General features: G+C 38.1%; 1 protein-coding gene across 5 annotated transcripts in view; it reads right to left on the minus strand.

Annotated features, from left to right (window-relative positions):
• Positions 1-3408: 3408 nt before the first annotated feature.
• Positions 3409-25982, minus strand: part of LOC126174866 (uncharacterized) — a 382969-nt gene continuing 360395 nt past the window's right edge. The window contains exons 15-17 of one of the 5 annotated variants that reach the window (XM_049921269.1): positions 15440-15756; positions 15102-15214; positions 3409-3576 (exon numbers count right to left, since the gene is read on the minus strand). In XM_049921269.1, the coding sequence (XP_049777226.1) occupies positions 15528-15756 (229 nt within the window). In that variant the 3' untranslated portion in view covers positions 3409-3576; positions 15102-15214; positions 15440-15527. The remainder of the gene's footprint in view (positions 3577-15101; positions 15215-15439; positions 15757-25982) is intronic. The other 4 variants (XM_049921270.1, XM_049921267.1, XM_049921271.1 and 1 more) reach the window with 4 other exon arrangements.

Consider the following 25982-nt stretch of genomic DNA (forward strand, 5'->3'; position numbering starts at 1 on the left):
CATCCCGGCATTTGCCTGGAGTTATTTAGGGAAATCACAGAAAACCTAAATCAGGATGGCCGGACGCGGGATTGAACCATCGTCCTCCCGAATGCGAGTCCAGTGTCTAACCACTGCGCCACCTCGCTCGGTGAAAATGAAAGTACGATGGGTAATAATGATGCCTGGGCTGTAAGAATGGAGATCTGCCACAGTGTCAGATTTTGAACAACAAGCACACTCACCGCACCCAGAATGAAGACAAACGCCACGGCAATTCTTTAATATGTAATAATCAGGTGAAAGTGTCTCTCTCAATGTGAAATTAACACTATCTAATAAGTGCACACACATACACTGGTAGCAACTAGCATGTTGACCATTAGCGGCCCGTGCTTAGCTGCCAAACCTACTAGCGCACAGGCGCAAAACCCGGCAGTGAGGCCGCTGCAAACAGAACATTACTGGCAGCACACTAATTTTCAAATACACTCCTGGAAATGGAAAAAAGAACACATTGACACCGGTGTGTCAGACCCACCATACTTGCTCCGGACACTGCGAGAGGGCTGTACAAGCAATGATCACACGCACGGCACAGCGGACACACCAGGAACCGCGGTGTTGGCCGTCGAATGGCGCTAGCTGCGCAGCATTTGTGCACCGACGCCGTCAGTGTCAGCCAGTTTGCCGTGGCATACGGAGCTCCATCGCAGTCTTTAACACTGGTAGCATGCCGCGACAGCGTGGACGTGAACCGTATGTGCAGTTGACGGACTTTGAGCGAGGGCGTATAGTGGGCATGCGGGAGGCCGGGTGGACGTACCGCCGAATTGCTCAACACGTGGGGCGTGAGGTCTCCACAGTACATCGATGTTGTCGCCAGTGGTCGGCGGAAGGTGCACGTGCCCGTCGACCTGGGACCGGACCGCAGCGACGCACGGATGCCCGCCAAGACCGTAGGATCCTACGCAGTGCCGTAGGGGACCGCACCGCCACTTCCCAGCAAATTAGGAACACTGTTGCTCCTGGGGTATCGGCGAGGACCATTCGCAACCGTCTCCATGAAGCTGGGCTACGGTCCCGCACACCGTTAGGCCATCTTCCGCTCACGCCCCAACATCGTGCAGCCCGCCTCCAGTGGTGTCGCGACAGGCGTGAATGGAGGGACGAATGGAGACGTGTCGTCTTCAGCGATGAGAGTCACTTCTGCCCTGGTACCAATGATGGTCGTATGCGTGTTTGGCGCCGTGCAGGTGAGCGCCACAATCAGGACTGCATACGACCGAGGCACACAGGGCCAACACCCGGCATCATGGTGTGGGGAGCGATCTCCTACACTGGCCGTACACCACTGGTGATCGTCGAGGGGACACTGAATAGTGTACGGTACATCCAAACTGTCATCGAACCCATCGTTCTACCATTCCTAGACCGGCAAGGGAACTTGCTGTTCCAACAGGACAATGCACGTCCGCATGTATCCCGTGCCACCCAACGTGCTCTAGAAGGTGTAAGTCAACTACCCTGGCCAGCAAGATCTCCAGATCTGTCCCCCATTGAGCATGTTTGGGACTGGATGAAGCGTCGTCTCACGCGGTCTGCACGTCCAGCACGAACGCTGGTCCAACTGAGGCGCCAGGTGGAAATGGCATGGCAAGCCGTTCCACAGGACTACATCCAGCATCTCTACGATCGTCTCCATGGGAGAATAGCAGCCTGCATTGCTGCGAAAGGTGGATATACACTGTACTAGTGCCGACATTGTGCATGCACTGTTGCCTGTGTCTATGTGCCTGTGGTTCTGTCATTGTGATCATGTGATGTATCTGACCCCAAGAATGTGTCAATAAAGTTTCCCCTTCCTGGGACAATAAATTCATGGTGTTCTTATTTCAATTTCCAGGAGTGTATGTTATTAACTATCATATTATATACATATAATTTTTTAATTTCTTGTAGAACTCTAACATACATAGGATAAGCTGACATATCCATTCCATTAAATAAAAGAGAAGTTGACAAATACAGGGCATCGACCCCTGTCGACAAATGTAAATATAAGTTATGTACGTGCAAAAACACAGCATGTCTCCATACTATGTCAATGTACAGTATGGGGGTAATTGTGTAGGTACATGGTGAAAGACCCGCCTGATATGGTAAAGTTAAAATTTATTAAAAAATGAAGCAGAGATAATGACAGAATCGAAAACCGGCCAAAAGTGTCAGCAAAGACATTAATTATGAATGCACAGTAAGGTGCAGATAAATGAACAAAACCCATCATTCACTTCTTTGTGCATGATTCTGTCTCACTCTCTTATATGTGGAAGCATGGTTAAGATGTATTTCTTGGAGTATGACATACTACGAGTGTTTTGTATTATATGTTATTCTGAATAAGGGAAGATTTAATAACCATATTAAGTACTTGTACTGAAGTGAAGTGGAGCCAAGTTGGGAGGAATTTCCTTCATGTTTTATATCACCTTGAGAGGCACCGGTGTTCCCTGGAGTTGGCTGCCTGCATCTACAATTGAAATGTAGGAAAGGAAGTCCACAGTCATATTTTTGCTAGATTAACAAGAAGGAGAAGCTTTCAGAAGACAACAAATATAATTAGAATATATGGACACAAGAAAAAGACGCAAGGTAAAGTGAATGAACAATAGCACAATTTTGTACACACAAAACATTTAATAATAATGCAACTGTACTATCCTTTAATTTTTCCATTTTAATTATATATATCCATTTTTTTATTATTATAATACAGCTAATATCTTCTGTTTAGTCCCGCTTCGCTCAAAGACAGGTTTCAATCAACATATTTAAAGATTTGGTGCTGCTACTTTCAAACTGTACAAATAGTTTGTCCAGTATTTCTTCAGCATTACTGCACGCCATCACGAGTCGAGCAACTGGTCTGCTTAGCACACTTTGTATCAAACTTGTCGCTTTCTCACCATCCTTTTGCCATTCTGCATACACTGCCTGTTGTTCAGCTGTCAGTTCTTGTGACAACAGCACACATTCACACGTATGTTAATAATGTTCTCAAGTTCATATCAATGAAGCACCGTAGAGACATGCCATTTCCATTTTCCCCAGCCGCCAGGCCCTTCAAGTACATTAGTATTCACTTCATAATTGCAATTGGTAGCCACGTTCTTAAGGATGGTTCCCCTTATTGTACAACTTTTTTCAACAAAAAAAAAAATCCTCTAGCAGCAAAAACTGTATTGGGTCAATCTTCTTCTACAACTATGATTTGTTCATTTTGACATGGGTTGGCCCCATAACATGTTGTAAATTATTAAGTACAACCAACATGGTTTCAATTAAAAAAGGTTTATTCACAGTGTACAAGACGAAACTATTCAATAACAGAAGTAATTACAAAGAGTTTTTACAACAAAAATCAAAAATATTTCAAACATACCATGGAACAGTACTTTACAATGAACCTTCAAGAATTTTTCCTTTTATTGTATCAGTTATTACTAAATAAATGATCTAGTCATACATCCAACACAACACTTGATCAGGAAATTACAGTGTCACAACTATGGGGTCCCCAAAGGCGACTGCAGTCTGAAACAGAGAACACTAAGTGTTCTGAATGACGTTGACATAACAATCAGTACTTGGGGGTCTGTGGCCAATTTATCAAGCTGTTACTATAGATAGTCTATTGGGGACTCATAACATACTAATTTCTGTAGATTACCAATTAATAATAAGATTTATACATTTGTGGCCTCAGGTGCTACTCTCAATGTTAGTATTGGCTCTTGTATCTATGTGAAATGTGGACAATAAGCAGTTAAGACAAGGTGAGGACAGAACCTTTAGAAGTACACCACTACAAAAGAACCTTGAAGATTAGATGGGTAAGATTGTTTAACTAATGAGGTGGTACTGAATCAAACTGAGGAGAAAAGAAACTTATGGCACACCCGAATCAGTCGATAGGACACTTCTGGAGGCATCAAGGAATAATCAGTTTGTTAATGGATGGAAGTGTGGAGTGGAAGGTGGGGGGGATGAAGGGACTGTAGAGGGAGACCTAGGAATGAACTCATTATGCTGGTTGAAATGGGTGAAGGCTGCAGTGGTTGTTGAGAGCTGAGGTGGCTAGCACAGGATAAACTAGTGTGAAGAGCTGCATTACACAGTCTTTGGTCTGAAGGTAACAACAACAACAGCAACAACAGGGAAGGAAGGGAGGAGGGAAGAAGATTAGGTTTTATGCTTTATCAGTGATGAGTTCATTACAGACGGAGTGTAAGTTCAAGTTCAAGGAGTATGTATGGAATCTTTTTTTTTTTTTACTATGAAAGGCTGATTAAAGCCATAGAAATTGCATAAAGGTACGGAAATTAAGCAGACTGGACCTTACAAGGTTTGTTCAAAATATTCCAGAACATTTGTAATTTCATGCCAATGGTGTGTTGGAGCGAAATGTGGTTGCCATCCCTGCACACGCCTTTGTTTAATGCGTAACTGCAGAAGTTGCATCGTTGTATGTCTGTTAGTCATTTCTCAGAGCTGCATTGAGTAGAACATTGTTTTGCAGAGTTCGTAAATTTCAAGATGGCAGTGTTAGAGAAGCAATGCGTCTGTATTAAATTTTGCGTGGAACTCAAGAAAACCTTTACACAGAGACACCAAATGATGCGGGTTTCCTACTGTGACGAGTGCTTAAGCTATGCTTGGTGTTACAAATGGTTCACATGGTTTAAAAATGACTGGATGAAAGTTAAAGATCGACTGTCATTCAGGACACCCTTCGACATCAACTGGTGATGCTCATGTGAGGAATGTCAACGAAATTGTGCCTGCCAATAGAAGATTGACTGTCCGAGAGATTGCAAAAGAATGTAACATTTCGGTTGGATCCTGTCACGAAATCCTGACACAGTATCTTAAATGCACTGTGTTGCTGCCAAGTTCATCCCACAGCTCTGAGTCATAAGACCAGAAAGAACTTTGCCTCGCAATCAGTGAACAGCTTTTGGATTGTGAAAATGAGAACGAGGTGTTCCTTAAGCGAATCATAACTGGTGATGAAATGTGGGTCTATGGTTATTAGTTGAGACCAAGGTTCAGTCTTCACAATGGATCAGGAAAGGTTCTCCAAGAACAAAAAAGGCTTGTCAAATGTCCACGCCATGCTGATAGTTTTCTTTGATGTTGAAGGATTAATTTATCATGAATTTGTGCCTTAGGGACCAACTGTTAGTCAATGGTACTATCAGGACATCTTGCGAGGCCTGCAAGAAAATGAGAGAAGGAAATGCCCTGAAACGTGGCGAGACGATTCATGGCTCTTGTGTCACGATAGTACACCTGCACTTTCATTCCTGTTGGTGGGCGGCTATTGCTCAAAAAGCAATATCAGTGAGCTGCCACATCCTCCGTACTCTCCACACCTGGGCCCTGCAGACTTTGTTTTAGTTCCAAAGTTGAAAACTGCGTTGAAAGGATAAAGATTGCAATGATAGACGAGATAAAAGAAAATTCGCAGACAGCGCTTTGCGCAATCCAGCAAGAGGCATATCAAGACTGATTCCGGAAGTGAAAACAGCATTGTGACTCATGTATCAGTTGTGGAGGAGAGTGTTTTGAATGAGACCATGCACAATAAGTAAAAGATAAGAGTAGAAAGATTTTGTGGCCATAGTTCAAGAATTTTTTGAACAGACCTGGTATAAGTCGAAACAACCATAAGTTGTTGAGTTTTTCTAAAGTAGCATTAGGTAACAACTGACTGAAGTAAGTGCAGGAAATACAATAAAAAATGAACAGGAAGCTTTGAGAGATGAATAGTGAAGGTAGCAGAGGAACAACAAGGCAAAAGACGAGGCCCAGTAAGAATCATTGGCTAACACAGGACATACTAAATATAACTGATGAAAGGAGAAAATATAAAAATGCAACAATCAACACAGGCAAACAGGAATATATACCTAAAAATGTGAGTGCCTGACACTGCACAACTACAAGGCACAAATGTGTAGAGGAGAGATGCAAAGCTGTTGAAACACGCAGAACTGTAGGTATGGTAAATGCCATGTCGGGTGCGGGGTCACACATTGGTGTGGTTCATGTTGATTCTATCAGTAGGTGGGATTATACTAGGCATGGCCTTCACCTCAACAGGAAGGGGAAGGGTAAATTGGCTGGGGAAATAGCAGGAAAGTTAAAGGGGGGAGGCACTGTCATGAGTGGTAAAATACCAGTGGTTATAGGATTCAGAAAAGACCCTTTTTTAGGGTAGGGAGGACAGAAAGAAAGCAAATTTTAAGAGAGGTTAGAACTGAGACAAACCTTCAGTTTGAGAAAGAAATCAAAAAACAAAATTCCAGCTTATTACATCAACATAAACAGCCATTGGTTAAGAATTTTCAACTGTCAGCAGATATTTTAACTCCACCCAATTTTAACTCAGTCAATGTGAAATGTCAGCTATCTTTATTGCATCAAAATATTCGAGGACTGAGAAATAAAATTAATGAATTAACTATCTGCATAGATGAATTAGAGTCTTCAAACCCAGCTGACATAATCAGCCTCTCGGAACATCATGTGACCACTGGTATAGAACTTTTAAGTGTTACAGGGTTTAGGTTAGCATCTCACTTTTGTAGATCAGAAATGGAGAAAGGAGGAGTTGCCACTTTCATCAGGAACTGTCATAAATTTAAGAACATAGACATTCATAAATTTTGCCTAGAACAGCATATGGAAGCATGTGCAACAGAAGTAGAATTTCACAAAAAATCCTTCATAATATTTAGTGTATATCGAGCACCTGCAGGTAACTTTAATCTGTTTGTAAACCACCTTGAAGCTGTACTGGCCCATTTAACAACCAAAAACAAAGAAATAGTGGTTGCTGGTGATTTCAATGTAGATTTCCTTAAAGACTCTCCCAATAAGAACTTATTTGAGTTCGTAACACTATCGTTCAACTTAATTCCCACAGTAAAGTTCCCCACTAGGATAGCCACTTGCTCACAAACAGCTATTGATAATATCTTTATAGAAAAGTCCAATGAACAAAATTATATTACAAAACCAATAGTCAATGGCCTCTCAGACCATGACATGCAGTTCCTTCTGTTAAATGTTAATACTGAACAGGATATAAAATCTGTTAAATCTGAGCTCAAGAGGGTAATCAGTAAGCCAAAAATTGATTATTTTAGGACACTCCTCAGAGACATTCACTGGACTGATGTTTACAGTGCTCATGGCATGAATGAAAAATATAACATTTTTGCTAATAAAGTGCTTACCTTATTTGAACACTGCTTTCCCCCAAAACTTACCAAGGTTAGAGCAAAGTCTACAAAGAAGCCATGGATTACTCGAGGAATAGGGGTATCTTGTAAAACAAAAAGAAAACTGTATCTGTCAATCCGAAACATTTCCAATGTTGATGCTATAGCACATTATAAGAAATACTGCAAAATATTAAAGACTGTAATACGGATGTCAAAGCAAATATATTACAAGGAAAAGATAGTCATATCAGATAACAAAATAAAGAAAATATGGGATATAGTGAAGGAGGAGACCGGTAGAACCAGACATGAAGAGGAACAAATAGCATTAAGAGTAAATGATACATTGGTGACAGATGTGTATAGTGTTGCAGAACTTTTTAACAAACATTTTATAACTGTTACTGAAAAGATGGGGTTGTCAGGTTCGGTAGATGCTGCTATGGATTACCTTAGACCAGACATTTCAAGTAACTTCCATAATATGAATTTGACCCTCACTACCCCAACAGAAATAATGTCCATCATAAAATCTTTAAAATCAAAAACATCTAGTGGGTATGATGAAATATCAACGAAGTTAATTAAAGAATGTGATTCTGAGCTAAGTAACATATTAAGCTATCTGTGTAACCAGTCGTTTATCAGTGGAATATTTCCTGAATGGCTGAAATATGCTGAAGTTAAGCCACTGTTTAAGAAGGGAGATAAAGAAATAGCATCAAATTTCCGTCCAATTTCAGTGTTGCCAGCATTCTCAAAAATTTTCGAAAAAGTAATGTACAGTCGTCTTTATAACCATCTTATCTCAAATAACATACTGTCAAAGTCACAGTTTAGATTTCTAAAAGGTTCTGATATTGAGAAGGCTATCTTCACTTACAGTGAAAATGTGCTTAATTCATTAGACAAAAAATTGCAGGCAACTGGTATATTTTGTGATCTGTCAAAGGCATTTGACTGTGTAAATCACAATATCCTTTTAAGTAAACTAGAATATTATAGTGTAACAGGAAATGCTGCAAAATGGTTCAAATCTTATATCTCTGGCAGGAAACAAAGGGTGTTATTAGGAAAGAGACATGTATCAAGCTATCAGGCATCATCCAACTGGGAACTAATTACATGTGGGGTCCCACAAGATTCCATTTTGGGGCCCTTACTTTTCCTTGTGTATATCAATGACCTTTCATCAGTAACATTACCAGATGCCAAGCTTGTTTTGTTTGCCGATGATACAAACATTGCAATAAATAGCAAATCAAGTGTAGTCTTAGAAAGATCAGCCAATAAAATATTTGTGGACATTAATCACTGGTTCCTAGCCAATTCTTTGTCACTAAACTTTGAAAAAACACACTACATGCAGTTCAGAACTTGTAAGGGGTGTCCCAAGAGTATATGTCTAACATACGATGACAAGAGGATAGAAGAAGTGGACAGTGTTAAATTCTTGGGATTACAGCTTGATAATAAATTCAACTGGGAGGAGCACACCACAGAACTGCTGAAGCGTCTTAATAAATCTCTGTTTGCAATGCGAATTTTGTCAGACATAGGGGATATAAAAATGAAAAAGCTGGCATACTATGCTTACTTTCATTCCATAATGTCATATGGGATTATTTTTTGGGGTAATTCATCAACGTGCAGTAAGAATTATATGTGGTGTGAACTCAAGAACATCCTGCAGAAGCCTGTTTAGGGAACTAGGGATACTAACTACAGCTTCCCAATATATTTATTCCTTAATGAAATTTGTCATTAAAAATATATCACTTTTTCAAACCAACAGCTCAATTCATGGAATCAATACTAGAAATAAGAATACTCTTCACAAGGATTTAAAGTCACTTAGTCTTGTACAAAAAGGTGTGCATTATTCAGGAACACACATTTTCAATAACTTGCCAGCAGCCATAAAAAGCTTAACAACCAATGAAATTCAGTTTAAGAGAAGCCTAAAGGATTTATTGGTGGCCAACTCCTTCTACTCCATTGATGAATTTCTTAGTAAAACCAACTGATTTGTTTATAAGTACAACATAACTTCTGCACAATTTCAGTGCAGTAATGTGTTCACTGAAAATTTGTGTGTCTGTGTCTGTGTGTGTGTGTGTGTGTGTGTGTGTGTGTGTGTGTGTGGTTGTGTGTGTGTGTGTGGGGTTGTGTGTAAGTATAATCTAACTTCTGCACCATTTCAGTGCAGTAATGTGTTCATTGTAAATAAGTATTACAATAGTTGTATTACATGTTTACTACCTTATAAATAAATAAAAAACTTTTTTATTTTAAATTCAGTGCATTAGTATTTGTAAAATGACTCTTAGTGTTCATTAAAAAATGACGATCATTCCGCTTGGGACCTGTGGAATGGTACATTAGCTTAATTGTTTTAGTTGTAAATATTTGTCATGTATTGTTGTTTTTCTGACATGTTCCACATCCTGGAGGACCTCCTCACTATGGATCAATTGGAATGAAAGTAAATCTAATCTAATCTAATCTACAGGAAAATTACAAAAGCTTAGGAGAGAACATAAGCAGCTGCAAGAACACCGAGAATTAAGTGGCAGTTACCACCAAGAAAAAAGGGATGGCTGAAAAATGGAAGGAATATACAGAAGGGCTCAATTAAGAAAGAAACTTGAAGACAATAGTATGGAAAGGAAAGAGGAAGAGTACGAAGATGAAATGGGAGGCACAAATGTGGGAAGTATTCATCAGACTACTCAAAGACTTGAAACTATGTACATGGAGTAGACAATAATCTCTTGGTATTATTAAGGTCCTTGGGAGGACCAACCACTACAAAACTGTTCCATGTCATATAAGAATATATGAGACAGATGAATACCTTCAGACTTCAAGAAAAATGTGATAACATCAGTATCAAAGAAGGTGAGTGGTGAAAATTGTGTTCCTGCTCCATCATATTAAAAAGTCACTGGTGTAAAATATTAACAAGAATTATCTTTAGAGGGATGGAAAGACTGATAGATGCCAAATTTGGGGAAATAGCAATTTAGGTTCCTGAGGGATGTTGATACTCATTCATGAATACCAAGCACTTTTTCTTAGAGGACAGGCTGAAGAAATGTAATTCCACATTTACAGCACTTCTCACTTTATACAAATCTTTTGACAATGTTGACTGGAATACGCTCTCTGAAATCTAAAGCTATCAGGGATAAAACGTGGGGCATGAAAGGCTACCTAAACTTGTACAGAAACCAGACTGCAGTTATAAGAACCAAAGGACATGAAAGGAAGGCAGTACTTGAGAAGAGAGTGGACAGACTGACCCCGAATATAAAACAAGCTATGAAGGAAACTAAGGAGAAATTTGGAAAAGGAATTGAAGTTTAGGGAAAATAAATAAAAACTGTGTAGTTTGTCTATTACAGCATAATTATGTTAAGAGATGACAAAGCACTTGGAAGATTAGTTGAAAGGGATGGATAGTGTCCCATAAAGAGAACAGCAAAAATAAGGGTAATAGAATGAAATCAAATTAAATTAAACAGTACTAATTGAGTTAGATTAGAAAGTAACTGTTAGATACACAGTAGTACATGAATTTTGTTGTTGACTGAAGGCAGCTACAGTAAAGACCGACAACAGCAAGGAAACCATTGGTGAGAAAGAGAAATTTGTTAAAACTGAAAGGTGTTAATAAGTATTTTCCAAAAGTATTTGTATGGAGTGTAGTCTTATATGAAAGTGACATATGGACGATAAGCAGGACAGACAAGAAGAGAACAGAAACTTGAGAAATTTGGTGTTGCAGAAGAATGCTGAAGATTAGATGGGTAGAGCAAGTAACTAATGAATAGGTACTGAATCAAATAGGAAATAAAAGTGACCTTTCTGGCTCACTTCGACTAAAAGATGCAGCTTGATATGAGACATCCTAATTCATGGAGGAATAGTTCATTTGGTAACTGAGGAAAAGGAGCGGGGGGGGGGGGGGGGGGGGTAAAAGTTGTGAAGGGATACCACGGTATGACAACAGATTGAAGTGGAGGCAGGTTGGTTATGAGGAGTTTTGCACAGGATAGCCCACCATTAAGAGCTGCATGAAACCAATATTTGGCTTAAAGACAACAGCACGATGGTACAATCGTTTCAATTCTTTAGTTCATATCTTAGAGACTACTGTGTAGGACTCCATGGAGCTTTAATTCCTTCTGAACTGCTGATTAATATTTTCTTCCTCCATCTGCAGCACTGCCACAAACCTGTAATGGCTGCACCTTGTATCTTGTCTTTCAAAGTTCCCAGTTTGCTTTGATCAGTTATAGAAAGTATGTTGGTGAACGGGTCTACTCATGATGTGAAACCCACTCCTTGTATAATGTAATTGGATAGATAAAAAGATCTATTCACCCTGTGGCAGCTGGAGAACACACATACACAAGTATAATTAAAATTTTCTTTTGTCTGTAACTCTGCTATGCTACAATGCTGATTCCACATTCACATCCATTACAAATCTGTGGTGTCATCTCAACCCAGCTGTAAGTTTGCTGTTTGTATTTTATCTGTTCGTGATTGTATCTTTTGGTTTTTGTTTAAAAATTTTGGTTAGTTACCTAGAATTTTCCCCATTTTCCTTCATCTCTATTGCCAGTGTGTGTCAACAGCGTAGTTTAAATTTTTCAGTATTATGCTTTTGTCCAGAACTGCAATGGTGATCATTTGATGATGCTTCAGTGCTATGATCTGTGCTGTTTCTCAAATATCGCTCCAGAACACATAGTATGAAACTTTTCCATAATCATCCCTCACCATGGCGTTGCAAATAGCATTTATCTGATTGATTTTAAACTTTTTTGTGTTGCTTTGCAGTGGGGGTGTGAACTGATTGGGTGTAACATTCATTTAGTAACCACAGAGCTATTTGGCCATTCAAGTAAGTGATCATTAACAATTCAACCATGTGACTTGCTTGAAAGATTTTCAATACTGAATGAAGTCAGAGTAGGGCCTGGACAAACTATAGATGCTGACTTGAATGTGATCAATTTCCTCTGCAACAGAAAAATATATGGTACAAACGTAGGCCCGTATTACACTATCATATTTCTTTGACAAAGTTGCTTTGTCAAATACATTTGACATAGTGTAATAGGGAACTTTTCTAAAATATTGCCTTTTGTCAAATTTATTTGATCAAATCTATTACCTCACCCTAAATTTGGTCAAAGTGGTCATCTCCTCTTTACTACAGGTGACTGACATGTAAAAACGTGCCACATGAAACAATTGTGTATTGTGTGCATGGAGTGGAGCAGCACATTTAAGTTGCAGCAGATGTTGTATTTAGAAGGCTTTTGTGGCACTACAAATATAGAAAGGTGTTTTATAATCTGGGATGAAATAAAATATATTTTTTTTCTTTTTTAGATGGAGAGATGGAAATCTACTCTCACCAAAGTGAATTAGAAAAGTCTGCACTAACCGATTTATATAAGAAGTGAAAACCAAGAAAGATGTATGGCAAGTCCATTGTCAACACTGATGTTTGTTTGTTTATTTATTTATTTATTTATTTTCACTGAAAAGGGAATTGAAGAATGGTTGCTTGTCAAAGACAGAACGTTAGCACAATAAAATTCATTTATGAAGCAGCAGTGATACATGTAGCTCAAATTGTATTGGAACTGAGATTTGCACTAAAAGTAGTGGGACATGTGTTAACTGTAGGTAAAGATATGCACATAAAAACAAAGCATCACAGAGGGCATGCTAGATGACTAAATATTGTAGTCAGGAAAAAGAAACTTAATGGGCACACACAAGGCACAGAAGCAAAGACAAGGCTGAAGGATCTTTTGTAAGAATCACTAGCAGCTAATGTTCACAATATTTGACTACAGTGTAATACCCTTTTTGTACCACTTCAAAGATTTTTGTCACAGATATATGACAAATATTTGATTAAATTTCTTTGTCAAAGAAATTTGCTAGTATAATACTGGCCTTAATACGGACAATCTTGTTGAATCATCTACCTTACTGTTATGTTCAACAAACGCATTTCCTCCAACTTGGGTAATAATGTTAGATTTGCATGCTGGCTGCAGATCCAATCAGAAACTTCTTCCATTTTTTGTGCCATGTTCATTCCTTTTTATTATCTGCTGTCATTTACAATGTGCTGTCACATGCTGTATTCAATTCATTTTTGACACACGTCACTCTTTAATGCTTCCTTGTCTAGAGCCGGCCAGAGTGGCTGAGCAGTTCTAGGCGCTACAGTCTGGAACCACGCGGCTGCTACGCTCGCAGGTTCGAATCCTGCCTCGGGCATGGACGTGTGTGTTGTCCTTAGGTTAGTTAGTTTTAAGTAGTTTTAAGTTCTAGGGGACTGATGACCACAGCAGTTAAGTCCCATAGTGCTCAGAGCCATTTGAGCCTTGTCTAGAGACGGATATGCTGTGTTCCTTTCCGCTTTGCCACTACTCGAACTTCCACTCCTATCTATTTTATATTATTCTTTTGTTACTGTCCTGCTCATAATCGACCTGTCTGTACGTTCAGCCTTATTTTCTGTTTGAGTGGCTGTAGCAGTTCTTTTTCCATCCTTCACAATGGATGGTCTTCTGGCCCTTTCTGCAACTCATTTTCCTTTTGATGGACGTTTTCATTTCTTACAAAGATAATGAGTAGTTGTATTATATGTCTGTTACAATTTCACTACCAAGTGGCATTTCATCTTCAAATGTTGATCCAATATTTGTTCCAGTTATCATTATTCTCTGGTCCCCTATGAAGTTTGTTAACTGATTACTCAGTGGTTTAGAATCCATATTTTGTTCTTCAAATTTCCTCTTCCAAGAATATATGATGTACTTTTCAGTCTTTACACCATTGGCTACACAGTTTCTTTCTGTTTACACACTGAGTCTGTAGTGCTGTTTTTGCAGTCCAAATTTTGCATTGCATACATAGTTCTGGCAGTTCTGACATTATGTGACTGCAAATCACAAAGGTTGATTCAAAGCTAACATGCACCATTTCTTTGTAACTAACTGTTCTCTGATTTTATCATTTACACCAGCAGGTGATGCACTGTCGTTTTTCCTCTTGGACCTGTTTTAAATCGTTTTTCTTTCATCCAACCATTTATTAATTCCTTCGTAATTCTGTTACAAGATATTGACTAAAACAGTGCACTTTCTGACAGAAATACTGGAAAATCTTCATTATCGCTAGAGGCCTCTATTTTCTTGGGCTCTCATATTTTTTTTTGTTTCTTCCCATATGTTGTGACAGCTAATTACTTTCCTCATTTACTTCTGTTTCAATTGTGAACACATTGTTTAGCATCTTCATTTCCTTAGTTCATCCTTTTCTTTCTTTGTATGGATAAGCTCCATGAAATGAGTCTAGTAGCCTTTGCGTCCATATTATCCTTAATTAATACCTCACTATCTAGAGTTGCTTGTGCACTTTTAATTTTTAATTTAAGTGGTTACATTACTGGTGAATAATTGTGCCATCTACCTTCTGTTTTCCTCCCTAAGTCTTGCAAGCAATAATATCCGGTAGATATATATGTATTTTAAGTCTAATGTTTTTGTGTTGGTGATCCTTGTGGTAACTTGCAGTTTGTTGCTAAAGAATTTAATTAATTATTCAAGTTTGCTGGACTCATGGCTAATTTCCAAGCGCTCAGAATTTTTTATTTTATTTTTACTGAGAGGTTTCTCTCTCTCTCTCTCTCTCTCTCTCTCTCTCTCTCTCTGGATAGCTTTCTGTGTTAGCCATATTTTATATTGCATGAATGAGATGGAGAAGATATTGACTGATTCTGTTTACCTGGTTGTGGAGTTACACTCATTTTTCATACTTGCATGTATGCATATGCACCCTCACCACAACATGTTTGCCCACAGAGGAGTTTGGTAGCTTGGTGGTTCTTTTTAACTGTGCTATTGGTATGGATAAATAAAACAAAGGAGTAATTAGTACTTAAAATCTGTCAACATTCTGGGATGGGAATTATGGATCAATAAGACAACTACAGTGCAGTAAGAAGAGAGAATTTCATAATTAATTTTTATTTAAAATGTTATATTTATTAAATGTAAAATACCATTATCTTCACAAAACTAAAAAAAGCATTTGTAAAATTATTAGTAAATATTATTTTATACCTGGGCCACAGAAAGAAGACACTAATCAGACAAGCCATCACTGCACAGCACATAAAATACTATGGCCCAGCTATTTATGTTAATCACATCAGTCAAAAGATTCAGATGAACTATCATCACTGTCAACATTCATTGCTTTGGTTATTATATGTTTTGGGATGGTTTCTTCCTTCAGAAGTGCTGCATATATGTCATTTGCAGCCTGATTTTCTGTTGTGGTATGAATAAAAGATAATTTTGTTTTCTTTGCATCTTTCTTTTCAACAGCTCTGTCTTTTTTTGTCTTCTGTTGATGAACGTATCGCAGAACTTCACCACTGAAAAGTAAGAAAATGAATATAACAATAGCTATGTGCCCAACAACAACTTTTGTAACATAATAATATGTAACGCCTCATGTTTGTTTTATGCAGCATTTCAAAGATAACGCTAAAAAATTAAAGTTCCCTAAAATACAATACTATATGTGAAGGTATAGCAACAATTTTTTTGAGATTCTTATGTGACCGTACCTCCCCAACAGCAGATGAAAGATTCAGTAGCACACAAAAATCACAAAACACACTGTAACTGTGAGGGAACCCAGACTGCTATTTTAATTACAATAAGTAGTTGACAGCTTTTGTACTTTTTCTCAATAGACTATTCTAAAATAACTATAGAATAAAAAATTCCATGTTAGCTTGGCTCATATATGAATACATTACTTAAATCTGTTTTAACCAGACCTGTTCCGCTAAGTGCATCCTTTGCTATAATATTAGAAATATATACAGCTGTAAATGTAAAGCTGAATCTCTACTGGAATGTTGTTATTGTGTATCATAATACAATATGACTATACAACTTATGATTTCACTTTCAAAATATACCTTCTTACCAATCTCACTAAACAATAAAATGTTTGCTAATGGTTGCAGCATATCATTTACTATGAAGTGACAATATTATTTTTACAGAACTATTCAAGGTACGAAATGAACTAAAAGGATCGCAAACAATGTTAGACAAGAAACTAAAAAATAGAAGTAGATGGGGCGTCAGTCTAGTACTTATCTTCAGTAGGAGAAATTCCAGGTGTTGCAAAAGACATTTAAAACTGAAACAAACTTTTCCATCTCAGCAGTGCTTGGAGTTTTGTCTCCTCAAGTTATGTAATCGTGATCAATTCAGTCTCCTTGTAATTTTAGTTTCCTCAAACGAATTTTTCTTTTAATACAATGAGCTAAAAGTTTAACAGTGGATGAGGCATCCAAACATAATATTTACACCTTATTTTTATATTTTCTTTAATATTATTTAATTTTTACACTTTATTTATTTCATTTGTCAGTTTATTTTATATTTCTCTATCAGCTTTTACCTTTCAGTGCCTTCTTTCATATCTGACAGTGCTTACAGATGTATAGTACTACCTTTGTTCTCCTACAATCAGTCAGCCTTTTCCTTTGCTTTGCCATTCATTCTTCTCATAATCATTGGCTCCTTCTTAGCCTGGGGAATAGCACCGCCTGAAGTTAAGTATTAATCAACACATCTGTGTCTTTTAGATTGTAACAAAGTTTAGATTTTATGGAATTACAAATTTTTGAATGGAATTATTATTTTTATACAGCACTTGCACCATGTGAGATTTCTGAAATATGAAGAAGTTTTATGTCTTTTTACCAAATGAAATAGCTATGGTGGGAAGGTTTAGGTGTGTGTGTGTGTGTGTGTGTGTGTGTGTGTGTGTGTGTGTGTGTATGGTGGGGGGGAGTGGGGGGGGGGTTGAAGGTAAGAGACAAATACAGCATGAAACCTTGCGCAAGTCAGGGTTAAATATTCTTATGTTAGGTGCAATTTCACTTGAAAAGGTACAAATATTCATTTCATAATCGGACACCCCCCGCCCCCCCCCCCCCACCTTTATCAGAACACACCCATTTCATATTCTGCAAAAAAACTTCACAATTGCATGTGCCATGAAAGAAAAAGGGGGCGCTTAATTAAGGAGCCAGATTTTGGTACATACATTAAAAAAGATAGATGAAACTCATTTTATGGCATCAAAGAGCGTATTTTGTTGTGAAATTCTATTGGAGACCAAAATATAAAAGCAGCAGTGAACATGAAAGCAATAATGCAACTGGGTTCATTGTTTCAAAATAGTAGCTTCAGTCTCTTGTGACAAGAAATGTAAAACTGAAGAGGAATCAGAGAAGGGGATTCCTTATCATCCAAATCATTTTCTGTGGTTCTAAAGGAATTTTCCATGTCCTAACTTAGGAAAACAAAGAAGGAATTTGTGTTAATGGAATGTTAATGGAACATACATGAACCACCTTCATTTTGCTGACAACATTGTGCTGTTTGCTTGCAGCGAAGATGAACTTCAACTACTAATGGAAAGATTTAATACAGCACGCTTGAAAATAGGTCTGAATAACAATTACATTAAGAATTGAATAATGCAAAATGAAATTTTATATGTTGACAATGAAGTCATAGAACCAGTTAATAAGGTTTTATATTCAGGACAGTTGAAAACAATGACTGGACAGACAGCAAAATACAAACAGATGATTGGTTGGTTGGTTGGTTGCTTGGGGAAGGAGACCAGACAGCGTGGTCATCGGTCTCATCGGATTAGGGAAGGAAGTTGGCCATGCCCTTTCAGAGGAACCATCCCGGCATTTGCCTGGAGTGATTTAGGGAAATCACGGAAAACCTAAATCAGGATGGCCGGACGTGGGATTGAACCGTCGTCCTCCCGAATGCGAGTCTAATGTCTAACCACTGCGCCACCTCGACAAACAGATGAGTAGAAATGGATTGGAGTGCTGATGGAAAACTAAATAGCGTTTTCAAAACCAAGATTCCTGTGGATCCAAAGCAGGAAGATTACAGTCATTGTGTATAACCAGTTTTGACTCCTTGTAGTGGGACTGAACTTCTAATAGCAAAACCATTTCAGTACTCAGGCTTCTTCAGTGAGCAATGGAGATATGTTTATTGCAGATTACTAGGAGGCAGTAAAATACACGAATCATTACGGGAATAGATGGGAGCAGAACACATAATTGTAACTGCAAAGAAAATAAAATATGAGGGGGCAGAGATGTAGCCAGGAGAATGGATGACCGACAGATAAAGTTCTCCACTAAGCTCCAAGAGATAAAAAAGTAGCAATGACAACTTACAGGAAAATGTGTAAATGAAAAACAGAAAAACAAATGAGCAATATGGATGTGTATAACTGAAGATTAATGCATCATAAAACCTTGAGGAGTCCTCACCCAGCACCAAATGTCATATGGCTGCTGCTGCTGCAGAAAAATTTTGAGCTGTTAACTGCCTTTCTTCTACACAACCAGTTCTTTCAGTGTCATGAAACAACATGTATCAATAGAAAACACAGTGCTCCCACAGAGTGATGCAAGTAAAAAAAGGTAGCTCCAAAGAACAAATACAGAAAAATAGTTGTAAAAACAGTAGCATAGAACTTAAAAATAGTAGGAATTTCAGAAGCTTAAAAATTTATTGTGCATCATAACAACCAATTCATACTCATACAGTTAATATTTTCAAGATTATTAATTAGAATTTAATGTGTACTCAAAAACTGAAAAGTATATAGGAAATAAAAATTGCATGGTGTTAGTAAAATGACTTATACATTACATTGTATTTAGGCTTCTGTACAAAAAATGAGTCGATAAAATCAGACTTGCATTTATGAACAATCTTGCAAATTTTCTCTTCACTGTTTTCAAGTTCCCTTCCTTTTTGCATAATTTTAATATGCCTTCCATCATTTATTAAGCTACTGTGACACCTTCCAAGTCTTTGTTCCTAATTGCATCTCTCAGTCTTGTTCCTTTAAGCAAAGTATCAACAGAATGTTTTGTTTCTTTTCTCTCCCACGACACTGTCTTCATCGGCTCTTCAAGTTTCTTAACTGAAATTTTCAGACTTGAAAGTTTTCTAAACTTTATTTGAGCTTGTTTGGCTGCTTTTTTTTCCATTCCTCAGCTATCAACTTCTCTTCCATTTTTCTTTGAGGTAATTTTCTAAATCTTTGATCTCCATAGGCAAGCTTAAGTAAATCTTTCATAGTTGGTACATCTACTACACTGTCATAAGCTTCCAACACATCTTGAATTAATAGCCTGTCATTTAATAAACACACTGACACAGATGATTTTTCCTCAGACAAGAACTCTCTCAAGATCACTTTCCCATGTGATATAGATAAAACAATTTTACCAAAGTTCCAAGAGATAGATATTTAAAACAGTAAACTTCATTTCTGCTATACACAATATCGCTACTAAAAATCAATTCTCACTGGCTGTTTAGTTGCAGAGAATTCTGCCTTTAGTACATGCCATTAATTTCTCATGACTAGGTCTTTCACATCAGTGAATGCTAGTGCTTTAGTAAGGTCATTCGTTCTTGAAATCTCTTTTACTTCTGTTGCTTGGAGACACTGAAAATGAGGTAATAAGTTACCAATTTATGACTGTTTACTGAGGCATCAACTCTGATCCAAGAGTTCCAGAACCTATACAGAAAACTGGAATACAGATCAATATAAATATCATTTCTGCACGTTTTATTGCTCATGAAAACCACACATTGCATGTTGTACCACCACACAGCGAGACCTTCAGAGGTGGTGATCCAGACTGCTGACACACCGGTACCTCTAATACACAATAGCACGTCCTCTTGCATTGATGCATGCCTGTATTCGTCATGGCATACTAGCCACAAGTTCATCAAGGCACTGTTGGTCCAGATTGTCCCACTCCTCAACGGTGATTCGGCGTAGATCCCTCAGAGTGGTTTGTGGGTCACGTCTTACATAAACAGACCTTTTCAATCTATACCAGGCATGTTCGATAGTGTTTATGTCTGAAGAACTTGCTGGCCACTCTAGTCACAAGATATGATGATGAGGGCGCGAATTGTCATCCATGAAGACGAATGCCTCGCCAACATGTTGCTGATATGGTTGCACTATCTGTCGGAGGATGGCATTCACATATCATAAAGCCGTTACAGCCATGACCACCAGCAGTGTACGTCAGCCCCATATAATACCACACCAAAACAGCAGGGAACCTCCACCTTGCTGCACTCGCTGGACAGTGTGTCTAAGGCGTCCAGAGTGACCCGGTTGCTTCCAAACACATCTCCGACGATTGTCTGGTTGAAGGCATGTGCGACACTCATCGGTGAAGAGAACTTGATGTCAATCCTGAGCGGGTCAACTTGGCATGTTGTTGGGCCCATCTGTACCATGCTGCATGGTGTCGTAGTTGCAAAGATGGAACTCGCCCTGGACGTCGGGAGTGAAGTTGCGCATCATGCAGCCTATTGCGCACAGTTTGAGTCATAACACGATGTCCTGTGGCTGCACGAAAAGCATTATTCAACATGGTGGAACTGATGTCAGGATTCCTCCAAGGCATAATCTGTAGGTAGCGGTGATCCACTGCAGCAGTAGCCATCTGTTTAACAGTCACCTGATTCCCCCAAACAGTTGCATTTTCACCACTTCTTTTTAAAAGAGATACAACAGTTGCCTTTGGTAAAAAAAATAGCATTTTAGTCGTGTCTTATAGCTTTTAAGACATGAAGGTTAGGCAATCCTGAAATTTATTTTTTTCACATAACCTGCAAATGATTCAATTTAATAGGTCTATACTTTCAGTTTAAAAATTGCCAGGTTTTCAGTAATTATACACTATCACCATTATTATTAGAATACCCTGCTGCTTTAATGGCAGCATGAATTTGGATACAGAATTTAGTATAAGGACTGAGAAAAATCTGCCTCCTTTCCAGATTATTCAATTTAATTAATTAATTATTATTTCAAAACTGCAGTCACCATTTTTAGACATGGGAACAATTTGAAATTTGAAACCCGTCTGCTTGTCCAATACAAAGTTGCTTGGACTGAGTGTCATGTTACATGTTATGCAAGAAAACTTTGTTATTAGTTGAATGAAATGTCATGAAATTTTGAGAGTTAAATAATGAAGATAGCAATTTAAAACAGAGTTATCTGTCATCTCCATTACTGTAGAGTTTTTGATGCATAACATAATGCAGTCAAAATAATTCAGAGAACAGTTGTGTAGGAATCTGTGACACCACATTGTTTTTGTTTGCATTGATGAATGATCTCCACAAGTTGGACAAGAAATAGTAACAACTGTTTGATATTTTGGAGGACTACCTTTGGAACACAGTGCAGCCTGACTTAACCTAAACTTCACTTTGTGTAAAACTAATCACAGAGTTTCATTTTATTCCTCCAAAGAAACTCTTCCCGACCACTTGAGAAGTTGAAGCATTGGAACCACAATTGACTGTTTTGCAAATACAAATCACAGTGACTTTTCCAGGTGTACAAATTGAAAGTTGCCATCCCCTGCTGGGAACAATGGCAAGGAACATGGTCATCTAAACTGATTTCAAAGTGGGTGAATCCCAGACACCACGCAAAACTGTGTCACTCATGTCTAGCTACTGTGATATAAGGGCGAGAGCTGCAGATCCAAAAGATGAATACTGTGATGTCACTGGGGAACATACAGTGGCAGACTAGACACCATTGACATAACATGTGAAGCTGTGCACCTAAAACAATCATCCACAAATACATAATGCTATTAGCCTCTTTGTGGGTAATTTGTACCGATATTTATTTTTCTACATTTATTTACGAATAAATTTATGTATCAATAATTGTAGAAGTATTTGAATAACATAATGTAAGACTAATGTAGTTGTACTGACAAGTGATTGCTGTTCCATTTCATGAAATACATTAAAACAAAAATAATTGTAATGAGGAAATGTAATAGTATGTGATAGAATAAGTGTGTACAGAACTGTGTAATGTATTTCATTTAAATATCTGTGAAGTGTGGAAAGTGTTTCTAGATGAATGATGGTCAAGTATATGGATGTTAATTTGACTAGAGCGGTGTATCATGTGACAAAACGGAGGACAGAGACGCAGGGGAGAGGTCATTGTATTTGGTGTTTTGGGAGCCGTGCGAATAAGGGAGGCTAGAACAGCATGGGGGTATTTTAATTCTGTGGTAGGATCATGACTATACGATTGTTCAGAAGCTAATTTTCAGTTTATAATTTTGTGAGCTGTGAACATTACAGTGACTGTGATGTAATGAACTGTTCACTGCCTGCAACCACTGTGCTAAAACTATTTTAGATTCAATTGGACCATTGTGTGTAGGACCATTACTCATAGCAAACCAATTTTCTATAACTAAAGCAACAATAATTCTAATATGTGCTAAATGTGCATTAATATCATTATATTTGATTCCATTGCTCAGTTTACTCTTATATCTCAGTATTTCACTGACTGACCTCAATAATCATTAATCACTTACGTAAGCACATAAAGCAATGATGTGGAACAAACCCCTGTGCAGATGAGTCATTTAACAGATTGTACATTCACCTTCTGCTCCATTGCTAGCAGAAGTAGTTACCGCTAACCGTAGGTATCATTGCAATTGGGTAGGCTCGTCAGGGATTCGACTGTTTCCTTCCCACTTACTATGTATTCTGGGATCGAGTGTTCCAGGAAATGTATATGCCTGAGAACAGTTAGAGTGGGGGCTCAGAGCTATATGCAGTGCACAGCAGTAACAGTTTGGCACTGCAATCATTGAGCATATGTGAAGATTAATATAACAGTACGCAGCAGCATAAGAGACTCTGCACTTCGTTCCTATTTTGTGCCACAACTTTTTTCACCAATTTGAGATACTGCTGGTGCACGTGAATTTCACAGACCTGCTGTGTTCATGCTACCATCAGTCCAAAAGGCAGTTGTAGTGAGACACCGCTGACCATTCCAGCAACAACAAGTGTCTCTGTTCTCGCTTGCTGTGTCACACACGCATGTGCTCCGACCATCTCCATGCCATTGCCCTGCCATCTCAACGAGGTTGCTTGCTTCCATGTGTCGCAGTAATAAGTCAACGTTGCAGCAACCACAAGTTAAGTACAAGCATCAGTTGCATCACATATCTTGTGTTGCTAGTCATCAGCCATGGCCGATGAGATGCAGAAACTTTCAAGTGATTATAGAACAAAGGATATTAGGAGTGACTGTAGTAGCCCTGGTCTCCCAAAGGAGAGTGGTTGGATGCCAGGAAAAGAACTCACTCAATTACTGAATGCACCAAGTGAGAAATCAGATGAAAGTTCAGATTCAAAATTGGAAAATATAAAATTTGAACTAGATGCAAGTATAAAATCTGAAATTGGAGGTTTAAAAACTGAACTTGGAGATACCATAAGTTATGAAACAGCTGGGCAAGCAGGTATGAATAGGGTGTCCCAAGGCATTTGGTAGCAATATAAAGCCATTCAGAGGTAAAAATAGGTACCATGCAGTAGATTTCTTGGCTATGTGCAAAGATAGCTTTGTAACAGCGATGAGTGAGGGAGGGAAAAATAAATTTGTAAACGGACAGCTGGAAGGACCAGCTCAGACTTGGGCTAACCAACATGCTGAGGAATTTGTAGACTATAAGAAATCTGAAGCAATGTTCTTGCAAAAATGTTGGGGGTAGGCCAAGCAATTAACGTTGAAAAATGACTTCTTAAATGGGCCAAATTACAGAAGCGGTAGAGAAACTACAAAAGAATTCTGTGTGAGGGAACTCAGTGTGCTAATACATTTAGATAGAGCATTAGGGGTACTACCAAAAATATCAACACTAAAACAAGGGTGCCAGGAAACTTGCAATGGGATGTAATACACGGCAAACTCTTGGTTATTGGAGCAGGTGGAAAGTTTTTATGAAGATGGTATTTTAAAATTGGTTGAGAGGTATGATATGTGTTTGAACAAACTTGGCAACTATGTTAAAAAATAGAGTGAAGTATGCACTTTCTGAAAATAAATTTATTTTTTTGAAATAACCTTTCGTTTTGTACTTATGTTCAAATGGACCTTACTTAAAATACATGCCTCATACTTGTAAGAAATTTTGTAGGAATTATGATCTATGTCCAGCAAATGTAATTGTTGGTTTGGGAGTTTGATCAGTAATTGTAGTCAGCAATAATATCGGGAGGTAGGAAGAAAGCCTGTGGAGACAATAGGTTTTGGCAAGAAAAGTTGCACCTGGAACTTGTGGCAGGTGCATGGGGGAGATGCCAATTGTGAGCTAGCAAAAAAAAAAAAAAAAAAAAAAGTCTTGGCAAGGGAAAATATCTGTAATCTGAAAAAAAGGTGATATAATGATATAATTTTAATTAGATATTATATGCAATGAAATGGTACTTAGTGTTTGCTGGGTGAAACAGCAAATAATGCACCTGTTTAAGTAAAATGTTTATGAATTATGAAGTCTACAGATGTGATTAGGTTATGAGATTGATTCATAAAGAATCTGCATTTGTCTGTGCTTCAAGATCTTTCACACAATGAACACATGGTAAACCAGGGAGGGGTTCAATAGCCTGATCACTGGGAAGCCATGGGGTTGCAGTTAAAGGCAACTTCTGATTTTGGTCATTTGTTTGATGCTTGTCAGTGTAATGATTTTGCTGACGAGGAGTACATTGCTCTGGTGGCTGTACTTTGATGCGAGAGAGGTAGTCTTCTGATGCAAGCGACCCAAGGAGGAGGTCACTGAAACTGGAAGACTGCAACGAGGGCATAACCAGTGAAGTGGTGTGTAACGACATGAAGAACTGGAGATAGACAGCTTCATTTAACTTGATTTGATTGATATTCATAGAGACTAATTATTGAAATTTATAAATGTATTTAGAAAATAAAAATCACTTACAGATTAGATGTGTAATTGCTTACACATTGCTTATTTCAATGCCTATTCAGGTTTTGGCACAGTTTTATTGGTACTCACATTTGTTTATTATTTATACATACAGTAGTAGTATGGGGTGGAAGTCTTGGTGCTACTTCATGTAGCCATCACTGTGGTAATAACTTCATGAAGTGGGTATATGTAACATAATAAGTGAAACTGTGCATCTAAAACAGTCATCCTCAAATACAGAAAGTTATTAGCCTCTGTGTGGGTAATTTGCACTGATATTTCACTTTCTATGTTGATTTAATAATAAATTTATGTATTAATAATTGTAGAAGGATTTGAATAACATGACGCAAAATGGGCAAGTAAGAATATAGTAAATGTTTTGACAAATGATTGCTGTTCCATTTCATGGAATATATTAAAATAAAAGTAACTGTAATGAGAAAATATAATAGTATGTGATACAATAAGTGTGTACAAGACTGTGTAATGTATTTGTTTAAGTATTTATATACTTTGAAAAGTGTTTCTAAATGAATGGTGGTCAAATATATGGATGTTAATTTGACTAGAGCAGTGGGCCAAGTCACAAAACGCAGGACAGAAATGCAAGGCAGACAGCGTGGTATTTGGTGTGCTGGGAGTCACGCAGGTAATGTGGGCTAGAACTGCCAGGGGCACACACATTTTAATTCCGTGGTATGATCATGCCT

The sequence above is a fragment of the Schistocerca cancellata genome, chromosome 3 (genome assembly GCF_023864275.1).
Source record: "Schistocerca cancellata isolate TAMUIC-IGC-003103 chromosome 3, iqSchCanc2.1, whole genome shotgun sequence".
Lineage (NCBI taxonomy): Eukaryota > Metazoa > Arthropoda > Insecta > Orthoptera > Acrididae > Schistocerca > Schistocerca cancellata.